Source organism: Felis catus, chromosome B2 (assembly GCF_018350175.1).
Source record: "Felis catus isolate Fca126 chromosome B2, F.catus_Fca126_mat1.0, whole genome shotgun sequence".
In the NCBI taxonomy this organism is placed as follows: domain Eukaryota; kingdom Metazoa; phylum Chordata; class Mammalia; order Carnivora; family Felidae; genus Felis; species Felis catus.
This window is the reverse complement of record NC_058372.1, coordinates 86558797-86583793: the sequence shown is the minus strand read 5'-3', so window position 1 is coordinate 86583793 and position 24997 is coordinate 86558797. Positions and strand designations below refer to the sequence as shown.

The window sequence follows — 24997 nt, the reverse complement described above, 5'->3', positions numbered from 1 at the left end:
TCATAATCTGACAAAATTCTGAAGAGAACCTAACTAATGCTAATAGTGTGAATTAGCTAGTTTCTTAAGGGCTTGTGTTATAGACACAAACTTTGCTTTAGATAAAATAAGAGTTTGAAACCACTATGATTTTTTTTGAAGTCTAATTGACATATAATATTATATTAGTTTTGGGTGTATAACATAACGATTCAGTATTTGTATATATTGCAAAATGATCACCCACAAGTCATCACGCATAGTTATGGGATCAGACTTAAGATCTGCTCTTAGCAACTTTCAAATATGCAATACAGTATTATTTAACTATAGTCATCGTTCTGTACATTACATCCCAGGACTTATTTGTAACTGGAAGTTTGTACCTTTGACCCCCTTCACCAATTTTACACCCCCCCACCCTCATCCCTGGCAACAAGCAGTCTGTTCTTTGTACCCATGAACTTTATTAATTTTTCTTCTCCAAATTTTTATTTAAATTCCAGTTAGTTAACATACAGTGTAATATTAGTTTCACCTATAAGATTTAGTAATTCATCACTTATATACAACACCCAGTGCTCATCACAAGTGCTCTACTTAATACCCATCACCTATTTAACTCCTTCCCCCACCTCCTCCCTTCCAGTAACTTTCAGTTTGTTCACTATAGTTAAGAGTCTGTTTCTTGGTTTGCCTCTCTTTTTTCCCCCTCCACAAATTTGTTTTGTTTCTTAAATTCCACATATGAGTGAAATAATATGGTATTTGTCTTTCTCTGACAGACTTATTTCACTTAGCATTATACTCTTTAACTCCATGTCATTGCAAATGACAAGATTTCATTCTTTTTCATGGCCAAATAATATTCCAATGTGTGTGTATATGTATATATACATATGTATATGTATATGTGTATATGTGTACATATATGTATATGTGTATATGTATATATACATATGTATATATATATATATGTATACACACACACACACACACACACACACACACACACCCCTTTCTCTTTATCCATTCATCAGTTGATGGGCACTTGGGCTCTTTCCATAATTTAACTATTGTAGATAATGCTGCTACAAACATCAGAGTGCATGTTTCCCTTGGGATCAGTAATTTTGTATCCTTTGGGTACCTAGGAGCTTTAAAACTACTAATACCACCAGCATTTCCTCCAATATAAAAATAATAAGAAATTAGCTAAAGAGTATCTTAGTCAAAACAGGAAAATCAAATTAAAATGAACTTTTTCTGATAGAATATTTTTAGAATCACAGAAATGATAATTAGAAATAAAATAACTCTTAGTTTAAATATTTAAAAATTTTATCACTGTAAAAAAGAGCACAGATGTGTTTCCCTTAGTTTAACAGGAGAGGCATTACTGTTTGGATCAGACAGAATTCAGTTATGCTATTTTTATATTAATGCCCTGAAATGATATCTGAATATATAGTTAATTTGAGTGTTGTAAAAATGGTTGGGACAAGAAGGTAAAAGTCATCATGCTACCTTATGTAATAGAAGCACCACAAAGCTACTCCATATTGGTACAGTTAATGTAAAAAATAAGTCTCTAAAAACAATTTGAGAAATTTGTACTGTGCAAATTTATTCAGTATAAGAAACTTCTGAAAAGGACAATTTGTAAAACAAGTAAAAACGGTATTATCCCAATAACAAACATCTATCTATAAATGTATTTGATAATAATTTATGTGCTCAATAGACAGATCTAAAACATAGTGTAACAATCATTTTATTTAAAATATGAATTATCAATACATCAAACAGATTAAAAATACTTTTTTATTAAATTCAAAAGTGGTATTACTAACATCAGACAAATGTTTTTGAGTTAATTTTTCATTTGTGGTTCTATATTTTGCAACGATTTTTAACCAAGGCCATTTGTGACAATGTTATACATTTTCACAATGGTTGACCAGTCTTTCACTCCAATGTACAACTTAATGTTTCTTTTTTTTCTTAATGTTTCTTTTAAAGTTATAGTGACTGTAAGTTTTGAATCTATCATGGTACCCCTATCATACTTTAGGTAACCAATGGACCTAGATTGTTCCAATATAACATGTTTATGATTTTGTTAAGTGAAAATTGAAACCTTGGCCACCCCATCTGTTATTATAGAAACAGAAATTCCTTTCTGCCTTTTTCTTTGTCATCTTTAATCCTAACATGACAACATAAAACATTTTGATTTGTTGACTTGTATTTTCAGCTGTATCAACAAATATAGCTCTTTGCCTCCATTAGCTATTGCTTCTTCTCTCTTTTCTGTAGCCAGGAACCAAATGTGTTATTGCATTAAGAGACTTAGCCTTTGGAACCTTGCCCTCTTCAGTTCTAGGCCACACAGAATCATTAGTATAATGTTCCTCAAACACTGTCATAATGCTTTTCTCCTCTATTTAAGAGCAGTTAGTAACTTTCTATTGCCTGTTATATCAAATATAAAGCTTTTATGCTAAGAGTTAATATCTGTCTTCATCTGACCTTTTCTCTTTTAGCTATCTCATTTCTTCTTGCTCTTTGGCACAGTCTCTCTGCTACTTCCAAGCCATCTGGTTGTTATTAGCACACAGGATTTGCTTCTAACTGCTTTCCTGCCTGTGCAGATGTCACTCCTTGAATCACTGGGTGCCCACTGCTTCCTGAGGCAGTCCGTTCCATCTTTGGATAGGTCAGTTAGAGAGCTTTTCTCTTTACTGACCCCAAATCAATTACAGTATACAGTATAAGGTTTTCATTTTTATCTTTGTGTGTATGGCAGTCTAATGAGGTCTTCTTTCTTAATTGTTTTGTATATGTATATTATGTCCACAGTGGCGCTGTTTATCAGCTGTGGGGAAAGATCTCTACATCTGGCAATTTTGCATTTCCATACCCTGGTCTACCCGCCCACCACCCCAGAACCACAACAGCTCAAACTCTTAACTCTGAGCACAGTATGTGTTTAATACATATGTGATAACGAAGCTTTATTCTATATATGGAATTATTTATATGTGAAAAATATATACTTAAGTATACGTATCAAAGGATAACAGAATCTCTATCTCAGAAATGATTCTGTGAATTTTAGTTGTACAGATACAATGCAAGCCTGATCATATGCAAGCTCAGCCCACACACAAGGCAAAATGCTTAAACATTACTAATTGTTTGACTCAGAAAGCAGTACATTTTGCATGCTTATCTATAATCGGTTATCTTGGCATTGTTACTACAAAACAAAGACAATTATATCTTTCAAATAGCCTTTGTAGCCTGACCTTTTATTAGTGGCTCTAAATTGTTAGCATCTCCAAATGTCCTTGCATTTTAAGCCATTTCAAAAATTGTGTTTCCATAACAATTTTAATGGAATCTCCTGTGAAACGATTTTAATCATTGTAATCAGCCACATCATATAATTAGATTTTAATCAGGACCTTTAACAGTAATCTGAGAGTAGACACTTATAAAAATGTTATGTCTGTGTGGGTTTCTTCTCCTGACCCCCTCCTACCCCAACCATGTGGCACTATAACAATTGACCATGGAGAAAAAAGTTTGCTTTCCATTTGTCCCACATAATGTGGAAAATATTGCCCAGGAACAGGTAGGTAGGGCCATGATCAGTCGATGTCTAGTAGAAAGATAGGCTTTTCACTAAGGCTGTTGCTTCTCTTGTGACCAATAAACACTGACTTATTTGTAGAATGGCCGCTAAGGTTGGGAATGTACCTCTGGGCCATGCAGAAGATTGGAACTCTGGGGCATGGTTGGCATGGGGTGAGGTGGATGGCATGGGTGTGGAGGAACGGTGGGGAGGGCTCATCTACAACCCATATTACTCTATTGTACTGCTTTGCAGGTCCTGAATTATCAGCAGTGAATTAATCTTTTTCAGTTCTTATTATTACTAGATTTTGTTAAAGCCCACTTTTATGTCTTCCCATTAGTCATCTATGTAATTTTGGAAGGCAAAATGCATGAAGCTCAGAGCTAATTATGCATTCTATTATGCCTTTAGATATCTGGATGAAAGTCATGTTCCGACGCTCAATCCCTTCCCTAAAACTCATTTCCACGAGTGATGACTTAATGATCTATTTACTTTAAAGGTTTGCCTTTGGGGACAATGATTTTCCTGGTTAGCTCATTTGAAAGAATAGACTTCTCTTTCATGGAATCTGTAAGTATTTAGAAAAATCATTGGGAGCTTTGAAAATGCAATTGATACAAAATGTGTTGAAACCTATGCTTTGACTATCCCTAGGGAGAGGGGACCCCTTTATATCCATGCAGAGTATGAGAGCCATAGTATCCAAATTCTCAATTCTATTTGTTAAGCATGAAACCAACCAGCTGTGGAAGCAGTGTGGATGAGGGCAAATTTGCAGCTTTGCAAGTCCAAAGTCAGTATGTGTGAATAAAAGAATGATAAAATGACACAGTTCTCAAGTAGGATGATTGTTAATCAGTTTTCCCTGATCAGTTTTGTTCTTCCACCATTAATAGCCAAGCTATCATATTATTTATAGCTAGCTATCTAAGAATGCAAACATTAGCCTCATGTATGCCTTTCACTTTGATCTCTTAATTTCCTTTTTCCCCCTGCGGTTTTAAAAACAGCAGTCTTCAGTAATAGCATCCATGACTTCTAGGTATAGGTCATATTGTTGGTTACAATAAAGAGATATTTTCTTATGTTTTTAACAGCAGAGTGCAGTATTTTGCAAGGAGAGATGCCTTTGTGAGTTAGGATAGATATATTCATTTCTGTTAGACTATGCTTTTTCTGAGCTTTTATGACACAGTTCAATCAGAATGTGTGCAAAAACCCTTCTGCTATAAACTCTAATATTGGTAAAACGTAAGTCATAAATGCAACTTCAAGCAAGTTCTGGATTTAGTGAGAACAAAAGCAAGGTGGATTTCAGGTGAGGACAGACTGTCTCCCTCTAGATGTCAGTGTCCATTCCAGAACCACACTTGCGGCAAAAGATTTCCTTGTTCTGGGTCAGGAAGCCTTCCCCCACCAAGGAGACTGAGCACTTCCCACAGTTGAAGCATTCGCTGTGCCACTGCCGGTCTTGAAAGCAGATAAACTTGGCACCTTTGAGACCTGTAAAGGAATTGCGGAAAAGAATATTCTTTCAATGAAGAGATTAAGCATTCCATCAGGTACTCTTCTAGGAACTGGAGATAACAGTAATGAGCAAGTCTATGTAGAGGCAAGTAACCTAGAAGAGAATGCTGCCTCCCATGCCCCTGTGTCCATCTGGGAATGTCGCCATGGGCAAGTTCCCCTTGAGATCCAGCCTGATTCCCAGTCAAAATTTTCTGTAATCTACACAAGTAGGTAGAATCTGAATATACAAACCAGGTATTTTTGGAAACAGATGAAAATTGCCTAAGACAGATAAGGAAACACAGTAGAATGCCGTGGGAAGAGGGAATGGATTTTGAAGTCAGAGATACCTAAGTATGAATATCTTCTTTCTGCTTTCTTAGAAGCAAAGTGAAGATAAAATAAAATAAATGTATACTTTTTAGCCTAGTGCCTGATGTTTCAATGACTTTTAGTTCTGTTACCTCTATTCCTATGGTCAATTTTGCTTCAGATAAAGTTCCATGGTCATATTGTGGTGTGAGGCACAATTTTCCAAAAGCCCCAAATAGAAAATTTCATCCAGACTATCATGGAGTTAACCTAACATGACAACCTTACTACCTTGCCCAGAGACAACTTTAGCCCAGGCTTGCAACAAAGATCTGTGAATGTGATCACACTGGCCACTGAGGCCATGCTATCCAATGGTTAGTCTCTAAGAAGTACTTTATCAGCCTCCACCATTTCAATCTGGGCTTCTTTAGCTGTAACATTTCTATGAAAGGTAGAAGAATTTGAGTCTTCAGTGAGAATCTCTTTCTATACCCCTAATATGGATCCAGGTTACAATTTAAATAATTGATTTTGAGGCGTTGAAAAGGAGAAAAGGTGTAGGGATTGGGAAGGAGTTGGGATGCCTTGGGCCTTTCTTTATTTGCCAAGGTTTTTCCAAGTGATCATAGTGCTATGAACTTCCTGTGATTTGCTCCTTACCCATAGAGTGAGGCTTAAATAGTTCATGTGTTGATTCACATACAGTTTCCAAATATTACATTTGGGGAAGCAAAAAAGGTGAATAAGCATTCTATTTCAGATAAACTCTCCTTAAATATGATAATGAACTTTTATTTTCATACTAGAAGTGTTATTTGATGTCTTTACATATAATTTACTAGTTCATAAATAAATGTACATCAAATTTCTCTACTTTCCTTGATTAAATTTATTGCTCACTTATTTATGATGCTATCATTACTTGCTAATAAGAGTAAATCAGTAATGAACCAATTAATTCCCTGAATGTTATTCAAAACATTAATAAGCTGACTGCAAGAATCATGTTCTATATATGCATGAATCATCTTTGTTCATAAAACTAATTATTACACATCTTGAATTTTGATGCTCATGAGTTTTTCTTGATTTTATTAGGTAAGCCTGTACAAGTGGTAAATGTAAAAATAATTCTTCTAGAATTTTACAAAGAGAGAAATAGAAGCGTCTGGTAGTAGGAATTTAAGGAAGGCCTGACTCAGTATGTGAGATGTTTACAAACTGTTTCAACTTTGTATGCATTTACTCCCTCAGGTCATGAGGGTCATTTACAGTAAGGAAGTCCCCCAGGAAATAAGTCTCTGGCACCTGTTTATTTGGCTTCATTTATTACTGAAGATTTTGTAGAATAAGAGCTAGCATTTGTTGAGCACTTGAAAACGAGTTAGTCACTATTGTTTTTTTTTTTTTCTTTAATGTTTATTTCTGAGACAGAGAGAGACAGAGCATGAGAGGGGGAGGGGCAGAGAGAGAGGGAGACACAGAAATGGAAGCAGGCTCCATGCTCTGAGCTGTCAGCACAGAGCCTGATGCAGGGCTTGAACTCACAGACCGTGAGATCACGACCTGAGCCAAAGTCAGAAGCTCAACCGACTGAGCCACCCAAGTGCCCCACAAATCAGTCACTATTCTAAGCCCTTTACTTATATTGCTTCACAACTCTGACCTTACCTTTATGAAAAGATATTATCATCAACCCTACTTGGCAGAGAAAAATTGATGAACAGAAAGGTTCAAGCACTTGCCCAAATCAGCCAGCTGGTTTATGGCAGATCTGGGATTCAATCCTAGGCCATCTGGTTTCAGAGCCTATGCTCTTAACTTCACCAGAGTAAGTCTGAATTTATCTATTGTAAAGACCATAACCAGGAACATTAGCATTCTTTTCTCAAGAAATAACATTTGAAACTCCTTTTACTCAAAATAAACATGGAAGAAGGGTAAGACGTGATCCTCTTCAACTCCTCATTTGCAAGTAAGGCAAATGAGAACCTCAGTGGTGAGTCACTTACCCATGGCCACACAGTAGTCAGGGCCAGAGGCAAGACCAAGTCTTTTACTCCCTAGTCCAGAGCACTTCCCACTACATCAAGCTGCTTCACTTAACCCAGAAACTTTGAAAGGTTAATCCTATCTTAGAGGGCGAGAGAAAAAAAAAAGAAAGGTTTGTAGTTACACCTTGGGTTTGTTCAAATGAATTGAATTTATTCTGATGGGATTTAAAAAAATCACATCTGGAGACTCACAGATAGATCTAGTTAATATAAAAAAGTATTTTGAAAAAAATGTATTTTGAAATATTCTAATATAGTTTCTTAGGTTGGCACATTGTTTGCATGAATGTGCCACTTCCAACAGATAAATTTATGGCCGTATAAGAACTCCCTATGGTACATTAATTCAAATGCTCAATCTTCAAGAAACACTACTTATTGCAAAGCTTATGATTAAGATAATTATCATAAGACTGATTATTCTAAATTAAATACATAATCCTGTATTTGGATTACTTTTGGGTCAAATCTGTGGTTCCTGATCATCCTTATGTTACATGCAGAACAATGTGGGTTTTTTTTGGTCTGAGCCTGAAAGAGCTAGGCTCAGATACTGATGTGAAACAATCCAACAGAATAAAAAAATCACTTAGATACGTGAATCTGTGATAGATCAGAATTGAAACTCAAGTTCAGGGCTCGTGGTAGGCTCTTTGCAGGTCAGCATTAGCCACTGAGTACCCAGGAAAATTTCAACGCATTTTGAATTATTTAATTTTCTCATTTCCTCATGGAAGTCCCCCCTTTTTTCTGGATAGTTCAAGAAAAGTGTCATGGAATAAATCAAATGCATCCATTGGGCAGTAATCGCAGATTCTCCTAAGGAGATTTTTGAGCTCTCAGTACTGATACATTTCTGGAAGCCCCATTTTCTAACCAAAACTGGTGGATATAGTGGCTTAGTCTTTTGACTAAGGGGTTGCCAGATGTGTAGAGGCAGGAGAGCAGAGTGGTTAAGAGTTCAAGCTTTAGAGGCTGATAGTCTGGGATTGCCAATGCAATCCAATGCAAGGACTGGGAAGGTGACATGGCTGAGTGATGGGGACAAGGTGTGAGGAACAGAGCAATGGGGCAGCCGCTGAGCCTATGACAGAGACCTGGCAGGGGAATGTGAGGGTAGTCTGCTCATCCCCGGCAGGCTCTTCATTTACTTTTGACCGCAGAGAGGAGTTTTACAGGAGTTGTTTCCAAACATGTGCAGGCCAAACAAAACACACCTGCCAGCCGGATATAGCCATGAACCGTGTGAGATTCTGGAAAACATGGTGCCCTGTGCAGGCAAACGGGACATTGTCTGTTTGTCCGGGTAACTCTCTCCTTCCCCTTGTAAGTCAGTGAAAACCTGCCAAGCTGGGTTTGCAGTGAAACGCTTTTTCTTTCTTTGAAGAGTTAACTTTTATTTTGTGATATATTTGAAGACGGAGGAGGAGGAAAAGGATAAAATGATCTTTAATACTGTGTTACACAAACTGAACTAAAAGAAATGAAATATGATCTAAGAATACAAGGAATGGGGAAGAGAAGTACAGTTCTGCCACATTATTAGGTGACTCTAAATGCCTAAAAGAAAAGCTGCTGGTTTTCTCAGGTTATGCCAGCTTCAAATTTTACTATAGGATAGCATTCTTCAGAAGTATCTCTGAGGAAAATATAATGCACTGTTTTACCTTGAAAAATCTATGTAATTGGATCAATTTATCATTTTGTGATATTTTCAGATCATGTCACATGTGTTCTCTTCTTTCATCAGAATGCTATCTTGTCTTATTTCATCTATTCATAATTGAAATGTCTCACAAATGAATAGAGAGAAAACAGAATGATACACTTGTTAGAAGCATCTTAAAATGAAGTTTAATTAATTCCTGACCTTGGCTACCCTAATTATTACAGCTTCAGATTTGTACAATCCTTGCATTTAATTAAAACCTTTTCTATTTTAGGGTTCCTTTGCCCTTGTTGGAAATTAAGTAGGATTTGTATTTATAAGTATCCCTTCCTCCCATTCAAATCTTTAAATGTCAGGCCTCCTCGTGAAGTTCTTCTCTGACCTCTCAGCGTATCCTGTTCTCCTCTTTCCCTGAACTATTACTTGAAGTAATTACCATTACGTTTATTTATTTGTTTTTAAAATATTTATTTATTTTTGAGAGAGAGAGAGAGAGAGAGAGAGAGAGAGAGAGAGAGAGAGAGATAGGGAGTGAGTAGGGGAGAGGCAGAGAGAGGGAGACAGAGTATCCAAAGCAGGCTCTGTGCTGACAGCAGAGAGCCTGATGCTTGAACTCACTAACCAGGGCTCGAAGGCACTAACTTTGAGATCATAATCTGAACCGAAGTCAGATGCTTAACTGACTGAGCCACCCAGGCGCTCCTCCATAAGGTTTAGTATTAATTACCCTCTATAGAACATGGCTACCCTAATTACGCTATACATTTGTCTTGAGGGGTCTGTGTAATGTTTCTATTTATATATGGATACCCATGTGTGTGTATCTCAATAAGGGAAATATTATATATATGATAATATATATAAGGGAAAGATTATATATATATGGGAAAGATTATATATATATAAGATTATATGTATATTTTACTTGCCTTTTCTAAATTAACTATAAAGCATCTACATAGCCACAGCTGTCCCATTAACGGACCATATTAAACTGAAGAACTCACCAGTAATGGGTTTGGTGCAGGCTTCACACCTTTTAGCATAAAGATGGTTGTAGCAGTCCACACAGAATGGATAATCATCTCTGGACATAAACTCCTCTTCACAGAGCTCTTTCCTACAGCCACTGCATAGAAAACACTCTTTATGCCATGGCTGGTCACGAAATGTTATCCCATCTGAAGTCACCACCTGCCAAAGGACCACAAAGGCAGTGACCATGGAAGCTATTACAGTTCAGACCTGTCATGATCCTCTTCTGTGCCCATGAGTGTACTTTGGGTTACTCCATCCCCTTGTGTCAGGATGTCCTTTCCCTGTGTTTTTTTTTTTTTTTGAATCAATATGAGAATCAAAAGGCTATAAGGATTAAGTAGAACTGGCAAAAAATACATATATATGTATATATCCTAATTTCTCTCCTATTGTGGAATAGAAAAGAATTAGGGCCATAACAGACTCAGGAAAATGAAAAAGAAGTAGAGCCCTGATTCCTTTTCTCATCTTTAACTTTCATGTTGGTCTTCAAAGGTCTACCATTAGAACGAAGATATTTTCTATACCATGTTCTTACTTCCATGTCTAGCTTTAAAGGATATTGAAAAAAGCTACTTTTCCCTGAAACCTTTCTTCCAGCAGAAGCAACCCTAATTATTATTTTTTTTCTTTTTTTTTTTCAAACATTCATTTATTTTTGGGACAGAGAGAGACAGAGCATGAACGGGCGAGGGGCAGACAGAGAGGGAGACACAGAATCAGAAACAGGCTCCAGGCTCTGAGCCATCAGCCCAGAGCCCGACGCGGGGCTCGAACTCATGGACCGCGAGATCGTGACCTGGCTGAAGTCGGACGCTTAACCGACTGCGCCACCCAGGCCCCCCAACCCTGATTATTATTGATAAGCACCATCATCCACTAATAATGACTAATATTTCTGAAGTGTGTTTTCAGTCCTTAGTCCTGTGCTAAGGGATGGCCTTTTCTTATGTTCCTAACATCCTGACATAACCAAGACTCTTATTTTTTCCTCCTTTAAAAGGTGAGAAACTATTGAGGGTTACAGTGGTCAGGTCACTTGCCAGGTCACACACTACTAGCATGCAAACCTAAGCTGACTCCATAGCCTGTATACTTAACCAGTAATATAATATTGAGACAAGGTTACTTTCCACTAATGGCAGTTGGTTAGTCCTTGCTGAATTAATGAATAAACACCAAAGGGAAAAACATTTGGATAGCAGTTCCAGTATTATCTCTAGTACAAATGGGGTGCTGTGGCAACTGCGTGGGTTTTCAGCTTTAGAACTCTAAGTAATGAACACAGCTTGTATGTTGAACCTTAATGTGTGATGTGCTAGGGTTGTGTCAGAGAAGCTTATTATTCCTCCATAACATACATACATACATACACACACACACACACGTGTGTGTGTGTGTGTGTGTGTGTGTGTGTGTGTGTGTGTGTATCCCCATGGATTAAACTGGCTTATATAAGTCTTTTTAATCCACGAATAGTGCTTTTCAAAAGGCTGAGATACCTTTATTTAGAATCAGATGGGTAAATATTGAACAACTCTTCTTGGATAGCAGTTTTGTAGTCCTAGCATCTTTCGAATCCATGGCTATTGAGCTCCTGGAGTAGCTGTGGAAACTGGAATGTGCTCATGTGGTATCTGAGATGATTCCTGTGATCGTTGTATCCAAATTCACTAGATATAGAAAATGTGGAACCTATGCAAAGCCATCTCATTGCTGAAGAAATTTAAAAATGTCTATGACACAAGCTTTTGAAAAGATTATTCTAGGGGTGCCTGGGTGGCTCAGTCGGTTAAGCGTCCAACTTCGGCTCAGGTCATGATCTCGCGGTTTGTGAGTTCGAGCCCTGCGTCGGGCTCTATGCTGACAGCTCAGAGCCTGGAGCCTGCTTCAGATTCTGTCTCCCTCTCTCTCTGCCCCTCCCCTGCTCACACTGTGTCTCTCTCTGTCTTTCAATATTAAATAAAGGTTAAAAAATATTTAAAAAAAGAAAAGATTATGCTAAAGATATTTTTAAGCCTTACAACAAATCTCTTAAAAATTAAAGATATTTAATAGAAAAGTTATTTTTCCTAAAGGAAAAAAATGTATACTATTCTAAATAAGTAAATGGGAAACATAATGGCATGTGTGAACTGAAGCAATTTAAAATACCCCCTACTGATTTCAAATGCCTTACCGCAGGCACAGCAGAATTGAAGATTCCTTTCATTTGTTCAGTCAAATTATTAGCAGGCAATGCTTAAAAGACTCAACACTTGAAAAATGTATTCACAGCAAAATAAAACTTGATATATAGACCAAAGACTATTTAATTAGGAAGAAGAAACTCTGGAACATTAAAAATTGTTTGCTTGTGATTATGTTCCTTTTGAAGAGGCACGCGGGCTAAGATGAAGTCTAACATCTAGGTTTGGTGTTTGCCACTGATTGATCCCAGGATTTGGAACAAGTTTCTTCTCTGGCAAAGTGGACGCAGTATTGGTTTTGTGCTCAGTAGACAAGAGCCAATGAATCACAGGACACTCTGGGAAGCTCGAGGAGTTTGAATTTAAAGCACTTGTAGTTTGAGGTTACTTGTTTTTGGTAGAAAACAAGTTTTAGTTTCACAAAATAAAATCTATGAAAAAAGTTCTAAGGGCCTGATTTTAAAGTATTTTTTGCCTATTTTGTTTGTGTTATGTTTGGTCTCTGGTTTGAGTTGAAACAAATTGTTTTTCTTCAGCTTGGGTCATCTTGATCAGAAACATTTATATCCAGCTTTCCTTGAATGGCTTGTGGTTTTAAAAATTAAATAGAAAACAATCTGGCATGTTGTGGTCTGTCTACTACCCAATATAAATATTTCACAAAGTTTTCATGACTTCAAATCATGTCCTAAATATAGGACAGGCTCCTATAACCTGGGAAATGCCAGTGCTTTACTCTCTAATAGTACTTAGCACTGATGTACTGGAGAAATTCCCCCTCTGAATCTTTATAGCATTGAAAGAAAGTTTATATTGCATTCCCAATAAATGGTTTTGAGGTAATTCCAACAGGTTGCACTAATATTTCAGCTTAAGTATTTAAGAAAAATGACCTGAACATGGCCAATTTATTGTCCCTCAAAACAGTGAGATCAACCTACCATTTTATTCCAAGAATCTGTTTCTAAAATGCTTGCCATAGACCCTGGTGAGTCTTCTGAGTTTCATATATCACAGGTTCATAGCATCTGAGGGTTGCTTATAAAGCCATTTTTAAAGTCAGTGTTTCTGGTAGAGTGAAGGAAGTCTCCGGGTTTAAGATGGTTTTACATTATGTTAGTTACTATCAATTGTAATTTCAGCCATCATTATAGTATAATCAGGATTATAATCCAATTATTATAATTTAGGAGTTTATTGATGCCTCTGCAAATGCAGTACTCGTATTTTAAACATATGTAGAAAGTTACTGTGTGCATATGTTCCCATAGAAAGAGGTAATGAGACTTCTAGCTGTCCAGATGCAATTATACAAATAGTCTTGAGATCTGCCAAAGCAGCTCATAGATCAAAAATGTTTAGACAACACTGCATGCTCATCACAATTTATAGTGTTATTTTAAACTTATGATGTCTCATGGGTCAAGGATTTCTTCAAGTACATCAATATCTATTTTATGAAATACAAAGAGGTTTTATCAAAGTGATAGAGAGGAGTGACTTTTTCACATAAAAAAAGAATTGGAGAAAGTTTACTTGAAAAGATTGACTTTTTTTCTTATTGGAAGATATGTTCTCAATGGGTATCCAAGTCAAAAGGCTGTAAATGACACTCTGGAACTGGAAGCAAAGGAAACCACTTGCCACCCTTATTCCTTTTTCTGTCTGTATGTCTAATGAATTTCTCTAGTGGTCTTGTCACTCTCTTGAGTCTACCTGTCTACTCATTAGAAATATAAAAGCTTCAAGCCAAGAAGACATTTGTGTTGCTGGGACATAATGTGAGAAGTTAAACATTCTGCTTAAATTGGTTCCCTTAATGATTCTGTGAGACAAATTCATATTCCTATGAAAGGAAAGGGATCAAAAATTATTTTCTAAGAAGTATCTTGTATTCAACAAGAGATGTGTGTCCTCTACCAGAATACATGAAATCTTACGTAACAGCAGCAAATGGAATTGGAATATCTATAGCTTTTGGAACTAAAGTCATGTTCTGGGTAGAATTTTATGATGATAAAAATAGGTGGCCATCTTCACTGTGGCAGGCAGTGTGCTCTTGGACATGCTGGAATTTAAAAGTAACATGAATGTGTAAAGACAGACATAACATGATAGTATCAGTTCATTCCAAATATAGAATGAAGTTAAAAAGCAATGGTCCGGAAGGATCCACAAGCTTCATCCCCTGCAGATAATTACCTTCTTACAAAAGCTGCAGTAGTGAGCAAACTCCTTCTCAAAACACGGTACACAGTAATTGCCACTCTCTTTGGAAATCAAAGGTTTAGTTCCTATTGGCTGTCGGCAATGCTCACACACAAAGCAGGTTTCATGCCAGTAGTTTCCCTTAAATTCCATTTTGCGGGAACCTGTACCCCACAAATAAGAACCTGTTAGTATAAATGAAACATCATTTTTTTAAGTAATGATATGTCAAGTTATTTAGAATATATATTTTAACGTTAAGATGATAAGCTAATTGTCTTTATAGAAAAATAGTGTTTTGTTGGTTTCTAAAACATTTATCTGAAAAAGAAAAAAAAAGGTAGAGTTCAGCCATGATGATGATGAATCGCTCTTTTACTGAAAACTCTTATGCTGTGTAAGCTACAATTTTGAGATTTGAAAGTACAACTAGTGGAGACTCTGAAAGGCTGCATGTGGGTTAGATAGATTGGGCCATAATTATCAGTATTGGGATATTAGGAATGCCTGGGGCACCAACTCTCAGGATGGATGTTGTGCAATTATGGTCTTTTAGAAACTCTTTTGAATTCATAATAAGAAAATGAGAGAGAACCGTGTTGTTATGCTGATGTCCAGAGGGATTTAGTAGAGAATCAAAACAGCAAAAGCGCTTGCCTGAAAGTATAATCATGTACATGAATCCTTGTCTTCCCTAGAAGGAATAAAGATGACTGACCCTCAAACTATATTTTGTCCTGCTACAAAATGATGGTTGGCCCCATTCTCCTATGATGGATTATGCTTCCTGATGCCATTGTTTATGCCTAGGAACCACTGCTTAATGCACTGTTAGTGTTATTGGTTTAGATTTCATCTTTATGGCTCAGATTGTGGTTGAAAATGCCTGTATGAATTAACTTTACAAAAATACATAGAATGCTGTATTTTACCCATTCAAAACAGAACAAAATGGTCTTTTTATTTCTGAAATACACTAAGTGAAATCAAGAGATAGCAAGATAGATGTCTTTCTCAAAAGTAGGGTTTTCTTAGCTACTATACTCTTCCTATACTTGGGCATAATTCAAAGTGTTACAGCTTCCGTTAGAGACCTGAACTCCCTTGTGATCTCACCAGGCATGATGGTCTTCTTGCAGTGGAAGCACTTGGAGGAGCACTCGTTAGAATAACATTCTGAGCACAGCAGTCGCTCATCCTTGGCAGCAAAAGGCTTTTCCACCAGAGAGTGATTGCATTTGGCACAACTGAAGCATTGTTCATGCCAGTGTCGGCCTTTGTAACAAAGATCCTTCGAGACAGTAAATACGAGTTAATTAAATGTGCTTGTGACAAAACAGGTCATTTTATAAGACTAAACTGAACACTCCTGGGACTCTGGTACCAGTAGTTTGTGCTGGTAGCTTGAGGAAAAGTTGTCATTGATAATATTACCCATAGAGAGGAGACTCTCTGGGGCAATTAAGAGCTAGAGCCTGGGCTTTCTTAGTTGGTCAGTAGAGACAGATGGAAAATAAGTGAACTTTTTCCTATTTTTTTCAAATTTCCTCTCACTCCTTTTCATAAGCTATAAGAGGGGCTTTTCATGGAATGATTCTTATCTTTACGTTGTGATATCCTATTATTGTCTGAGATTAAACAAAATGCCAACACCACAACAAAGACAAAAAAGAAAAAGGAAAAAAATACAATAATGTGCATTGTGAGAGGAATGGACCATGTCAGGGCACAATGGACTTAGTGGAGATGAGGCTGATTTGAAGTCAGAAGATATAGATTTTTGAAACTTTAAATTTTCAATTATTTATGTATTTATTCATTTATACTCTTGTCATTCCAGAAATAAATCAACATTTTAGCTGTGTAGCTTTGGGCAAATAACTGAACCTCTTTAATCTTTAGCATCTTAAACTATCTTCTAAGATCACTGTGAAGATTAAAGTATATGCCATATTTCATAGTGCTGAGCATAGTATCTGGCGGCCGATGGTAACTTTGAAGATGCTTATACCCAGCAATAGAGCAATGTGGTGTTAATAGTCAGTACTAAAGGAAACAAGGCATTCCAAAGCATTTGTCTGCTTGTTTGCATGCAATAATTCTGGGAATTGAAGTGAGACCTACCTTGGAATCTGATTCAATTGGTTCTTTGCATTCCTCACAATAGTTAGAAAAAATACGATCGTAACAGGAAACACAGTATGGATTGTCATTCTTCAGTATGTACTTCTTCCCAAGAAGTGATGCTGCGCAGTATTGACAATCGAATTGACCAGTTGTCATTTTGGTCCAGTCCTGTGAATAAGAAAATGATTCATGTTCATAAAAACAATTTTTTTCTAAGATAAATTATAAAGCCTCAATAGGAGTCAAGCACTTGAATGAATTTGTGTCTTACACAAAACAAACAAACAAACAAACAAACAAAAAAACCCCCACCAATTGGGAAAATATGCTGTAGTCATGATGACATTTGGGAGTGATTTAGGGAAGGCTACTCTCCTATTTTGGCAGTTCCTGTGTGTTTTGTTAACAAAATGCATTAAGCCTGCAGCCAGATTGTGAAAAACATCTTTTATTCATCATTCACTAATTTGAACTTCAATAAGAATGTGATAGGTGTTGAAAGAGGATGGTTTCACCCCAAGGATATAAATACGAACTGTTGATAGGGCTTTCACTAACTGTCATCACTTACTAACTTGCTGGAGAGTTCTGGAGGAGAGTTCCTTGGAAATCACAACAGTCTCTTTTACTCTAACTGCAATGGAAGTTGATAATCAAGTACATTGTCATTTTCTAGGACATTCTTTTATTTCTCAAATATTTATTGGGCACCTAATGAGGTTTCTGCGCGTTAGTCCTAAGATATTCCGTGCTACATACTTTCTGTTGGGACATCCTCCTTACTTGTGGCTTCAACCTCCCCAGATATGATGTTGACTCCAAAATCTGTAGCTAAAGCTACACTTGCCTCCTGGGCATCTCCATTTAGATGGCCCACACTAAGTTGGCAAATAAAATTTCTGAGCCGGTAGGATTTGGTCCAAGTGCTAGGTCTTTATGACTGTTGTTGAGCCATTGCCCAGATGTAAAAGTGCAGCCAAACCATCAGTGGTAGAAAAGAACTCCAGGCTTCTTCAAGGTTTAGGACTAAACTAATATGGATATAGAATGGTTAATAATAGCAGCATCTTACAGAACAAAAACCTGGTGTGAAACATAAAGCCAAGGCAAGGATAAGAACTTGAGTTATTCTATAATAGGAAAGCATGAAAGAACAAAACATATGGATTTCAAAAAGTTTAACTGGGCATTGAACACGAATGTTTCATTGTCCCCCAAGGTAGTACCACTGATTTTCTTGGAAAATGAGACTCGTTACCTCTGGGCTTACTAGAATATATTAGGAGCTATGAATATTTTCTAATTTTCCACCTCAGAAATTTGTTTTTTTAATTTTAGCAAAATCAGAAAATTAGTTATTGTGATGCTTTTTACAGCATTTTTAACGCTAGTTTTTATTTAATACATTTAAATTGTATTCCCATACATTTTTGCCTTCTTCTATTTTAATGTTTTTTTCCAGAAGACTGTCTTGCTGAATATATATTGTCATTAATTCTATATGTAGCAGTTTTGTTATATTGTTCCTCACTAACAGAGAAGAGACTGAGGATTTGGAACACGTGGAGTTTTTCCCAGGAAAGATGAAAACTCCTACTAGAAAGTTCCCAATGGAACATGCCAAAATTATCTGCAAGGAACATTGAATTCCCTATTTGATTAATTCCACAGAACTGTCCCTTCCAAGTGAGTACAAACACACTCAGAGAGTTAGTGAGGACTTGGAAACAGGAGGAAAATAGATGTGATTCCCTTGAAAGATTTTCAAATGCGAGTTTTAATCACATTTACAATGATCATGTGTTTATCTCTTAATAGTGAAATAAGTTATATACCTTTAACTTTCATCACAATATCATTTTATATATTTTATAAATATATAAATATTGATACCACCATGTATATCAATAAATATAAATATTTCTCTAAATAAGTATCCCCATCCTAACCACATAATAGGCCTTACTCCATAGAGAATTCTTAACAAAATGAACCATACTTAAAATTTTTTTTAAAGAAGAAACTTACTTCTTATCTCATCTTTTCTTTATGGCGACATCAGAGGGTTGGGTAGGGTGAGAACAGTCATTTCAACACCTCAAAACCTTGTGATTTTGCATTTTATAGAACTATACAGTGAGATTTAGTCTAGGTCAATATGTATTGAATATATACTCAGTAACATTTGAACTCCCTGTCCTCCTGAAGTCTGGATTCTTCTAGCTTAACTCTTACTTGGTAATGGTGAATATAATTTGAGGTAAGAGAACAAACTAAATGTTCACTTTCTTATTCTTGGTTGGGAAAGATACACTGAGAAATTCAGCCCTCATTTTCATGAAGTCTCTCATTTAACTGTGGATGTATGAACACATCCAAATAGAGTTTCTTAAATAGAGATGTTATAACCATATAAATGATGCATATTCTACTAGAACCACGGAGTTCTTAGGGAATTAATAGAAAGAGGGTGAGGAGATACAGTGTCAGGAAACCTCAAAAAGACTTTAAGGAAGTTAAGCTGTTGGAACACAGGAAAGAAGGAAGGAGGGAAGGAAGAGAGGGAGGGAGGATTGATCTCGATTTGGCAGGAAAGTAAGAGAAAAGACAAATGGGGGAATGGTATGGGTTCTCTTCTGATGTTGGGAAATGGTGAGTCTTGTGAACAGATTTTCACCTTGGTACATTCAGGATTAAAGAAGACTTTGAAGCTAAAGCTTTTTAAAGCTATTTGAATTTTTTAAAATTGTTTAATGTTTATTTATTTTTGAGAGACAGAGAGAGAGAGAGAGAGGGAGAGAGAGAGAGGGAGAGGCAGAGCACAAGCAGGGGAGGGGCAGAGAAAGAGAGGGAGGGAGACACAGAATCCAAAGCAGGCTCCAAGCTGTCAGCACAGAGCCTTATGTGAGGCCTGAACTCACAGACCCCGAGATCATGACCTGAGCCAAAGTCAGACGCTTAACCGACTGAGCCGCCCAGGTGACCCTAAAACTATTTGAACTTTTAATAGAAGCAGTGCTAGATGGGGTGGGGGCAGGCAAAAGAGGCAGAAAAATTCTCCAGTCATATCACCTTTAATCTAACATTATTCCATTCTAAACATCATTCTGTCCTTTTCCTTTTCTTTATCCCTAACATTAATATTTTTAAATACTCGGGGAATAACTCTGTGTCTAGGAGAGCAGACCAAACAACTTGCTTTTTTAATCATTCCCGAATAGGTAAAGCTGTAGGAAAGAGGATGAGAACCATGCGATTCTTACTTCAGGAGCCCTCATCTGAGGATTAATTTGGCAGAGATATTGGGAAAAGTTTTTCTTTCAAATAAATATTTAAAATCATTGAGTAAAGCTCATCTATAATTATGAAGCATAAGAAATCTTAATACTAACAATGTAACCCAATTAGATAGCATTTGACTTTTTTAGATACAAACCCAGAAATGCTAGTATCAATATCAATTACACATTCTTGTCAAACTTCTTTCAAAGAGGTTATATATATCAATTAAATATATTCTAATCAAACTTATTTCAAAGTCATTCTGCAATTATACAATAGTTTAAGTGAAGAAGTTTTATCATTGCATACTGGGGGTTTTAGAAGATTGATTTAGAGATACAATGATATATCAAAGAACCTATAAAAATAAATACCTCAGAAATCCAATGCCTTGAATGGACTTGGCTTTCATTTTCCAGTTCCCACCTTTATTTTAGATTTCTACCTAAAAGGATGTGTGTTCATTGGCAATAGTTTCCATAGCTGAGAATGATGTCTCTTAGATGTTATTTTTTTTTTCAACGTTTATTTATTTTTGGGACAGAGAGAGACAGAGCATGAACGGGCGAGGGGCAGAGAGAGAGGGAGACACAGAATCGGAAACAGGCTCCAGGCTCCGAGCCATCAGCCCAGAGCCCGACGCGGGGCTCGAACTCACGGACCGCGAGATCGTGACCTGGCTGAAGTAGGACGCTTAACCGACTGCTCCACCCAGGCGCTCCTAGATGTTATTTTTTAAACCAGGAATAATTTTGTGTCAAGTTATATTTTATGGTGAATTATTGATTAAATGGCTAATGCTGTGCGCAATATATCCACTTACATTTTTACTAGGCTGAGCACAATTAATAGATTCACAAGAAGTGTACTTGAGAGAATGTCAAACAAGAGCAAGGCAGGGACCTGATACCATGCCTGGTATCGTTAATATGCCTTTGTTTGCAAGGTATAATACATCATTCATTTAATCATGCAGTCAATAAACATAAAGTATCTTTTTACTTCCAAAGTAATCTGCCAGAAGTTGTAAAAGACATAAAATAGTAGATTCAAATCCTATCCTCAGAGAATTTATAATATAGGAGGAAAAGTAAGGATATTTTATAAATAAACAAAAATTAAGAAGTGATGAGGAGAAATGAAAGGTTTTAAGAATTTAGAGCAGTCCTAAACACAGAGTGCACATTAGAGTTTAAAATTTTCCAAAGTGCACCCCTACCCCAAACCAATTAAATCAGAAATTTCTGGAAATAACGGATAAGAATAAGTATTTTTCATTTCCTGGGTGGTTCTAATGTCCAATGAGGTTTGAAAACTACCAATTCATAGGAAGCGGACACACAGTCACTTTTAGCTACGAAAAATCGGGGAACAAGTTGGAGAAGGTGGCCTTTAAATGAATCATGCAGTAGATGTTATGGATTTCTTCTCTCAACCTTGGCTTTACCCTTCTAATTGGAGAGGTCAGGAAGCTAAAAATAATTCCGGCCCCCCCTACAGAAGTGTTCAGGATGCAGATTTGACTCTGCTAACACAAACCATGTGTATGAACTGGAAGTTGGAAGGGAAATGGAAGACATGTTCCTGCTGCTGCCGATGCTGGCAGACTGTGTCAGACCTATGTGGGTGCTTTCTACTATTTTGAAATGCCTGGGCTCTGGTTGTCCAGGGTTCAGTGACTAGATTTTTGCCTATGAGATATTGTGGTAATCATAGCATTGTGTCAGCTGCAGCAGGTTTCCGACCTCTGTATTACAGAGCAGAATCGATGTAGCGGTGGGAAAAGAGCAGTCTCTCCTATCCCTTGGTATTTTATAATAAAAATACTACCAGTGATCTCTCATATTCCTGTTTCTGAGTGTCAAGCACTGTATTAACCACTTTATGTGGACTGTTTCCTCTAGTCCTCACAATGGCCCTCTAGGTGAAGTCTATTATTATCCTCATGAATAATATTATCCTCTTAAAGAAGAAACCAAAGCTTATTGAGGCCAAGATCACCTGGCTCATAAAAATGCTAGATCAATGCTAGATTCAAAACGACACTTGTCAGAAACTGAAGCCTAGGATCTTAGCCTGTGCAGACCTCTCTTTCCCTGGAGATGTGGGGAAGGGCATTAAGATAGAGCAGCAGAATTAGGATAGACATTCATACTTGGATATGCGAGGTAGGCACGGGAAGCAGCAAGTAATTTATTCAGTGGCTTTCAGGGCACACGGAGGCAAATATTGGAGGGCAAATTAGAAAGGTAGACTGGGAGAGATCATCAGTGGTTTAAGTTTCAAGTGGGAGTTGAACATATATATTTTTTTCTATAGAAAAGGAAGTGACCACTGATGACTGGGAATAGGTATGTGAAATGTTTTGAGCTGAAACTTATAAAAATTAATTTAAAAATAACGATAGAAAGGATTGCATGATAGACATACCACAAATAGGCAAATCAATTAGGATTCCATTTTTCTTTTTTTTTTTAATTTTTTAATGTTTATTTCTGAGACAGAGAGAGACAGAGCATGAGTGTGGGAGGGGCAGAGAAAGAGAGGGAGACACAGAATCTGAAGCAGGCTCCAGGCTCTGTGCTTACTGAAGTGGGACTCGAACTCACAGACTGAGATCGTGACCTGAGCTGAAGTCGGACACCCAACTGACTGAGTCACCCAGGTGCCCCTGGATTCCATTTTTCAATATGCCATTTGGTCAAGAAATATTATTTTTCTTCCTATGTAAAAAAGTGTGAGTATGAGGAGTATGAGGAGAATTCTTATTGAAAAAACAATGGCCAGTCCTCCAAAACTGACAAATGACATCATGCTACAAATTTAAAAAAAGAAAGCAAAAACCAAGAACCTCAACCAGCCTAAAAACACACACACTGAGTCATCTCGGGGTAAAAACCACTAAAAACCAAAGACAAATGACATCTAACACATGGGGTAAAAATATTACTTTTGGTGTAACAACAAATTAAGAAGTTACCTGCTTCTCAACAGAAAAAAAATGGAAGCTGGACAATAGACAGACAAGGTAAAATTGCTGAAAGAAATTAGAAGCCAACCTAGATATCTATACTCAGATAAAATAGCTTGCAATAATGAAGGCGAAAAAAGATATTTTTCAGACAATCAGAAACTAAATATATCAATAGCACACTCGTATTAAAATAAATACCAAAGACTGTTTTTCAGGGAAAAAATCATTGATCTCAGATTGAAGCTCAGAGAGGAAGCAAGCAGTGAAAAACAATAAAAACTATAAATAGGTGTATCTAAATAAATATTGACTATATGGGAATAACTTTAGCTAAGGAATTAGAAAAATTGGATAAAACAGGAAACTTCTAAAATAAGTAAATATTATAACTGGTACAAGAATATAACATTTCAACTAGTTGGTAACTATCAGAGAAACTAAATTTATTATTAAAAGCCTATTTACACAGTAAAATGCAAGCCCAAAATGGCTTCACTTGTGAATCTTACCAAGCCTCAAGAGATAATACTAATCTTAATAAATTATGCCAAATATTATAAACAGGAAACATGTTAGCTTTGAACCCATTAAGGTGATACCAAAATCTGAAAACATTAGAGAAAAAATTTATAGGCCAATTACGCTTATAATAAATAATACATTTTGCAGTACATACAATCTTTACTCAAATAATAACCAATTATCTCTAGTAATATATAAAAATGTTAATCATGTCATGATAAATTGCATTTATCCCAAGAATGCAATTTTGGTTTAAAATTAAAAAGAGAATCACTGTATTTCACCACATTTATCAAATAAAAGAGAAAGCCATATAATTATCTCAGCAGATGCAGAAAAGGCTTTTGATGAAATTTGACTTCAATTCAAAATCAAAAACTTAGCAAACTAAGAATAAAAGGAATTTCCTCAATGTAATTTAAAAATATATAGCAAACATATATAATGGTGAATGCTGATAGCTTTTACGCTGAGATCAGAAACAGAAAAAGAATGCCCGTGATCACGTTTATTCAGTTCTATACCAGAAGTCATAGCCTGTGCACTAAGATGAGAAAAAGAAAAATATCAGAATTAAAAGGAACAAATAACTGTAATTATTTTCTGATGACTGATTTTGTGTGAAGAGAATCTAAATGATTCTATAATAAACAATTAGAATTTGTAAGTGAGGTAACAGAGTTGCTAGATAAAATATCTATATACAAAAATCTATTGTATTCTTACATAACAGCAAACAAAATGAAATAAAAGCTATATACCATTACCAAACCTTCATACACCTTGTAATAAATGTAATAAGCATGTATGAAACCCCTACACAGAACACTTTGAAAGAATATAAAGAAAACACAAATACATAAGTAGAAAGATAGACCATGTTCATAGACTTGGAGACTCACTATTTTGAAGGTGCTATTTCTCTTCTAATCCTTTTAGAATATAAGAAAATGTCTTCATTAACTTGTAATAGGGAAAAATTTCTTAAGCAATGCAGCCATATAGGGAGAATTTGATAAATTGGACTACATTAAAATTAAGGCCACTATTTTAAAAAGATTCTAGATAAGAGAGTGAAAATAAAAACCACAGAGTCAAAGAAAATATTGTAACTCATGAATCAACAAAGGAATCATATCCAGAATACATAAAGAAATTCTAAAAGTCAATAAGAAAAAAACGGACAATATAATAAAGGGGCAAAGGACTTGAATAGACATTAATCAAAAGGGGATGTCCAAATACTAATAAACATGAGATTGTGCTCAAGCTCATTATCAGTGAAAGAGAGGTTAGCAAGTTTCTTGACACAAAATCAATATACAAAAATCAACAGAATTCCTATACAACAGAAATATAATGTTAAGAACTATCATGTTTGAAAGCAATAAAAATAATATTGTGTTAAATGTAACACAGTATATCTAAACCTTATGATATTGGGAAGACTTGTCATATGAAATCTCAAAACTTAAAGTCATTAAG

The 24997-nt window shown here is 36.2% G+C and overlaps 1 protein-coding gene across 4 annotated transcripts in view; it reads right to left on the bottom strand.

The window, feature by feature from the left end:
* Nucleotides 1-4894: 4894 nt before the first annotated feature.
* Nucleotides 4895-24997, bottom strand: part of FHL5 (four and a half LIM domains 5) — a 42127-nt gene continuing 22024 nt past the window's right edge. For all 4 annotated transcript variants that reach the window (XM_019830974.3, XM_019830976.3, XM_023254185.2 and 1 more), the window contains 5 exons: nucleotides 16732-16902; nucleotides 15724-15898; nucleotides 14602-14771; nucleotides 10180-10366; nucleotides 4895-5128 (listed from right to left, as the gene is read on the bottom strand). In XM_019830974.3, coding sequence (XP_019686533.2) covers nucleotides 4965-5128; nucleotides 10180-10366; nucleotides 14602-14771; nucleotides 15724-15898; nucleotides 16732-16890 — 855 coding nt within the window. In that variant the 5' untranslated portion in view covers nucleotides 16891-16902 and the 3' untranslated portion in view covers nucleotides 4895-4964. The remainder of the gene's footprint in view (nucleotides 5129-10179; nucleotides 10367-14601; nucleotides 14772-15723; nucleotides 15899-16731; nucleotides 16903-24997) is intronic.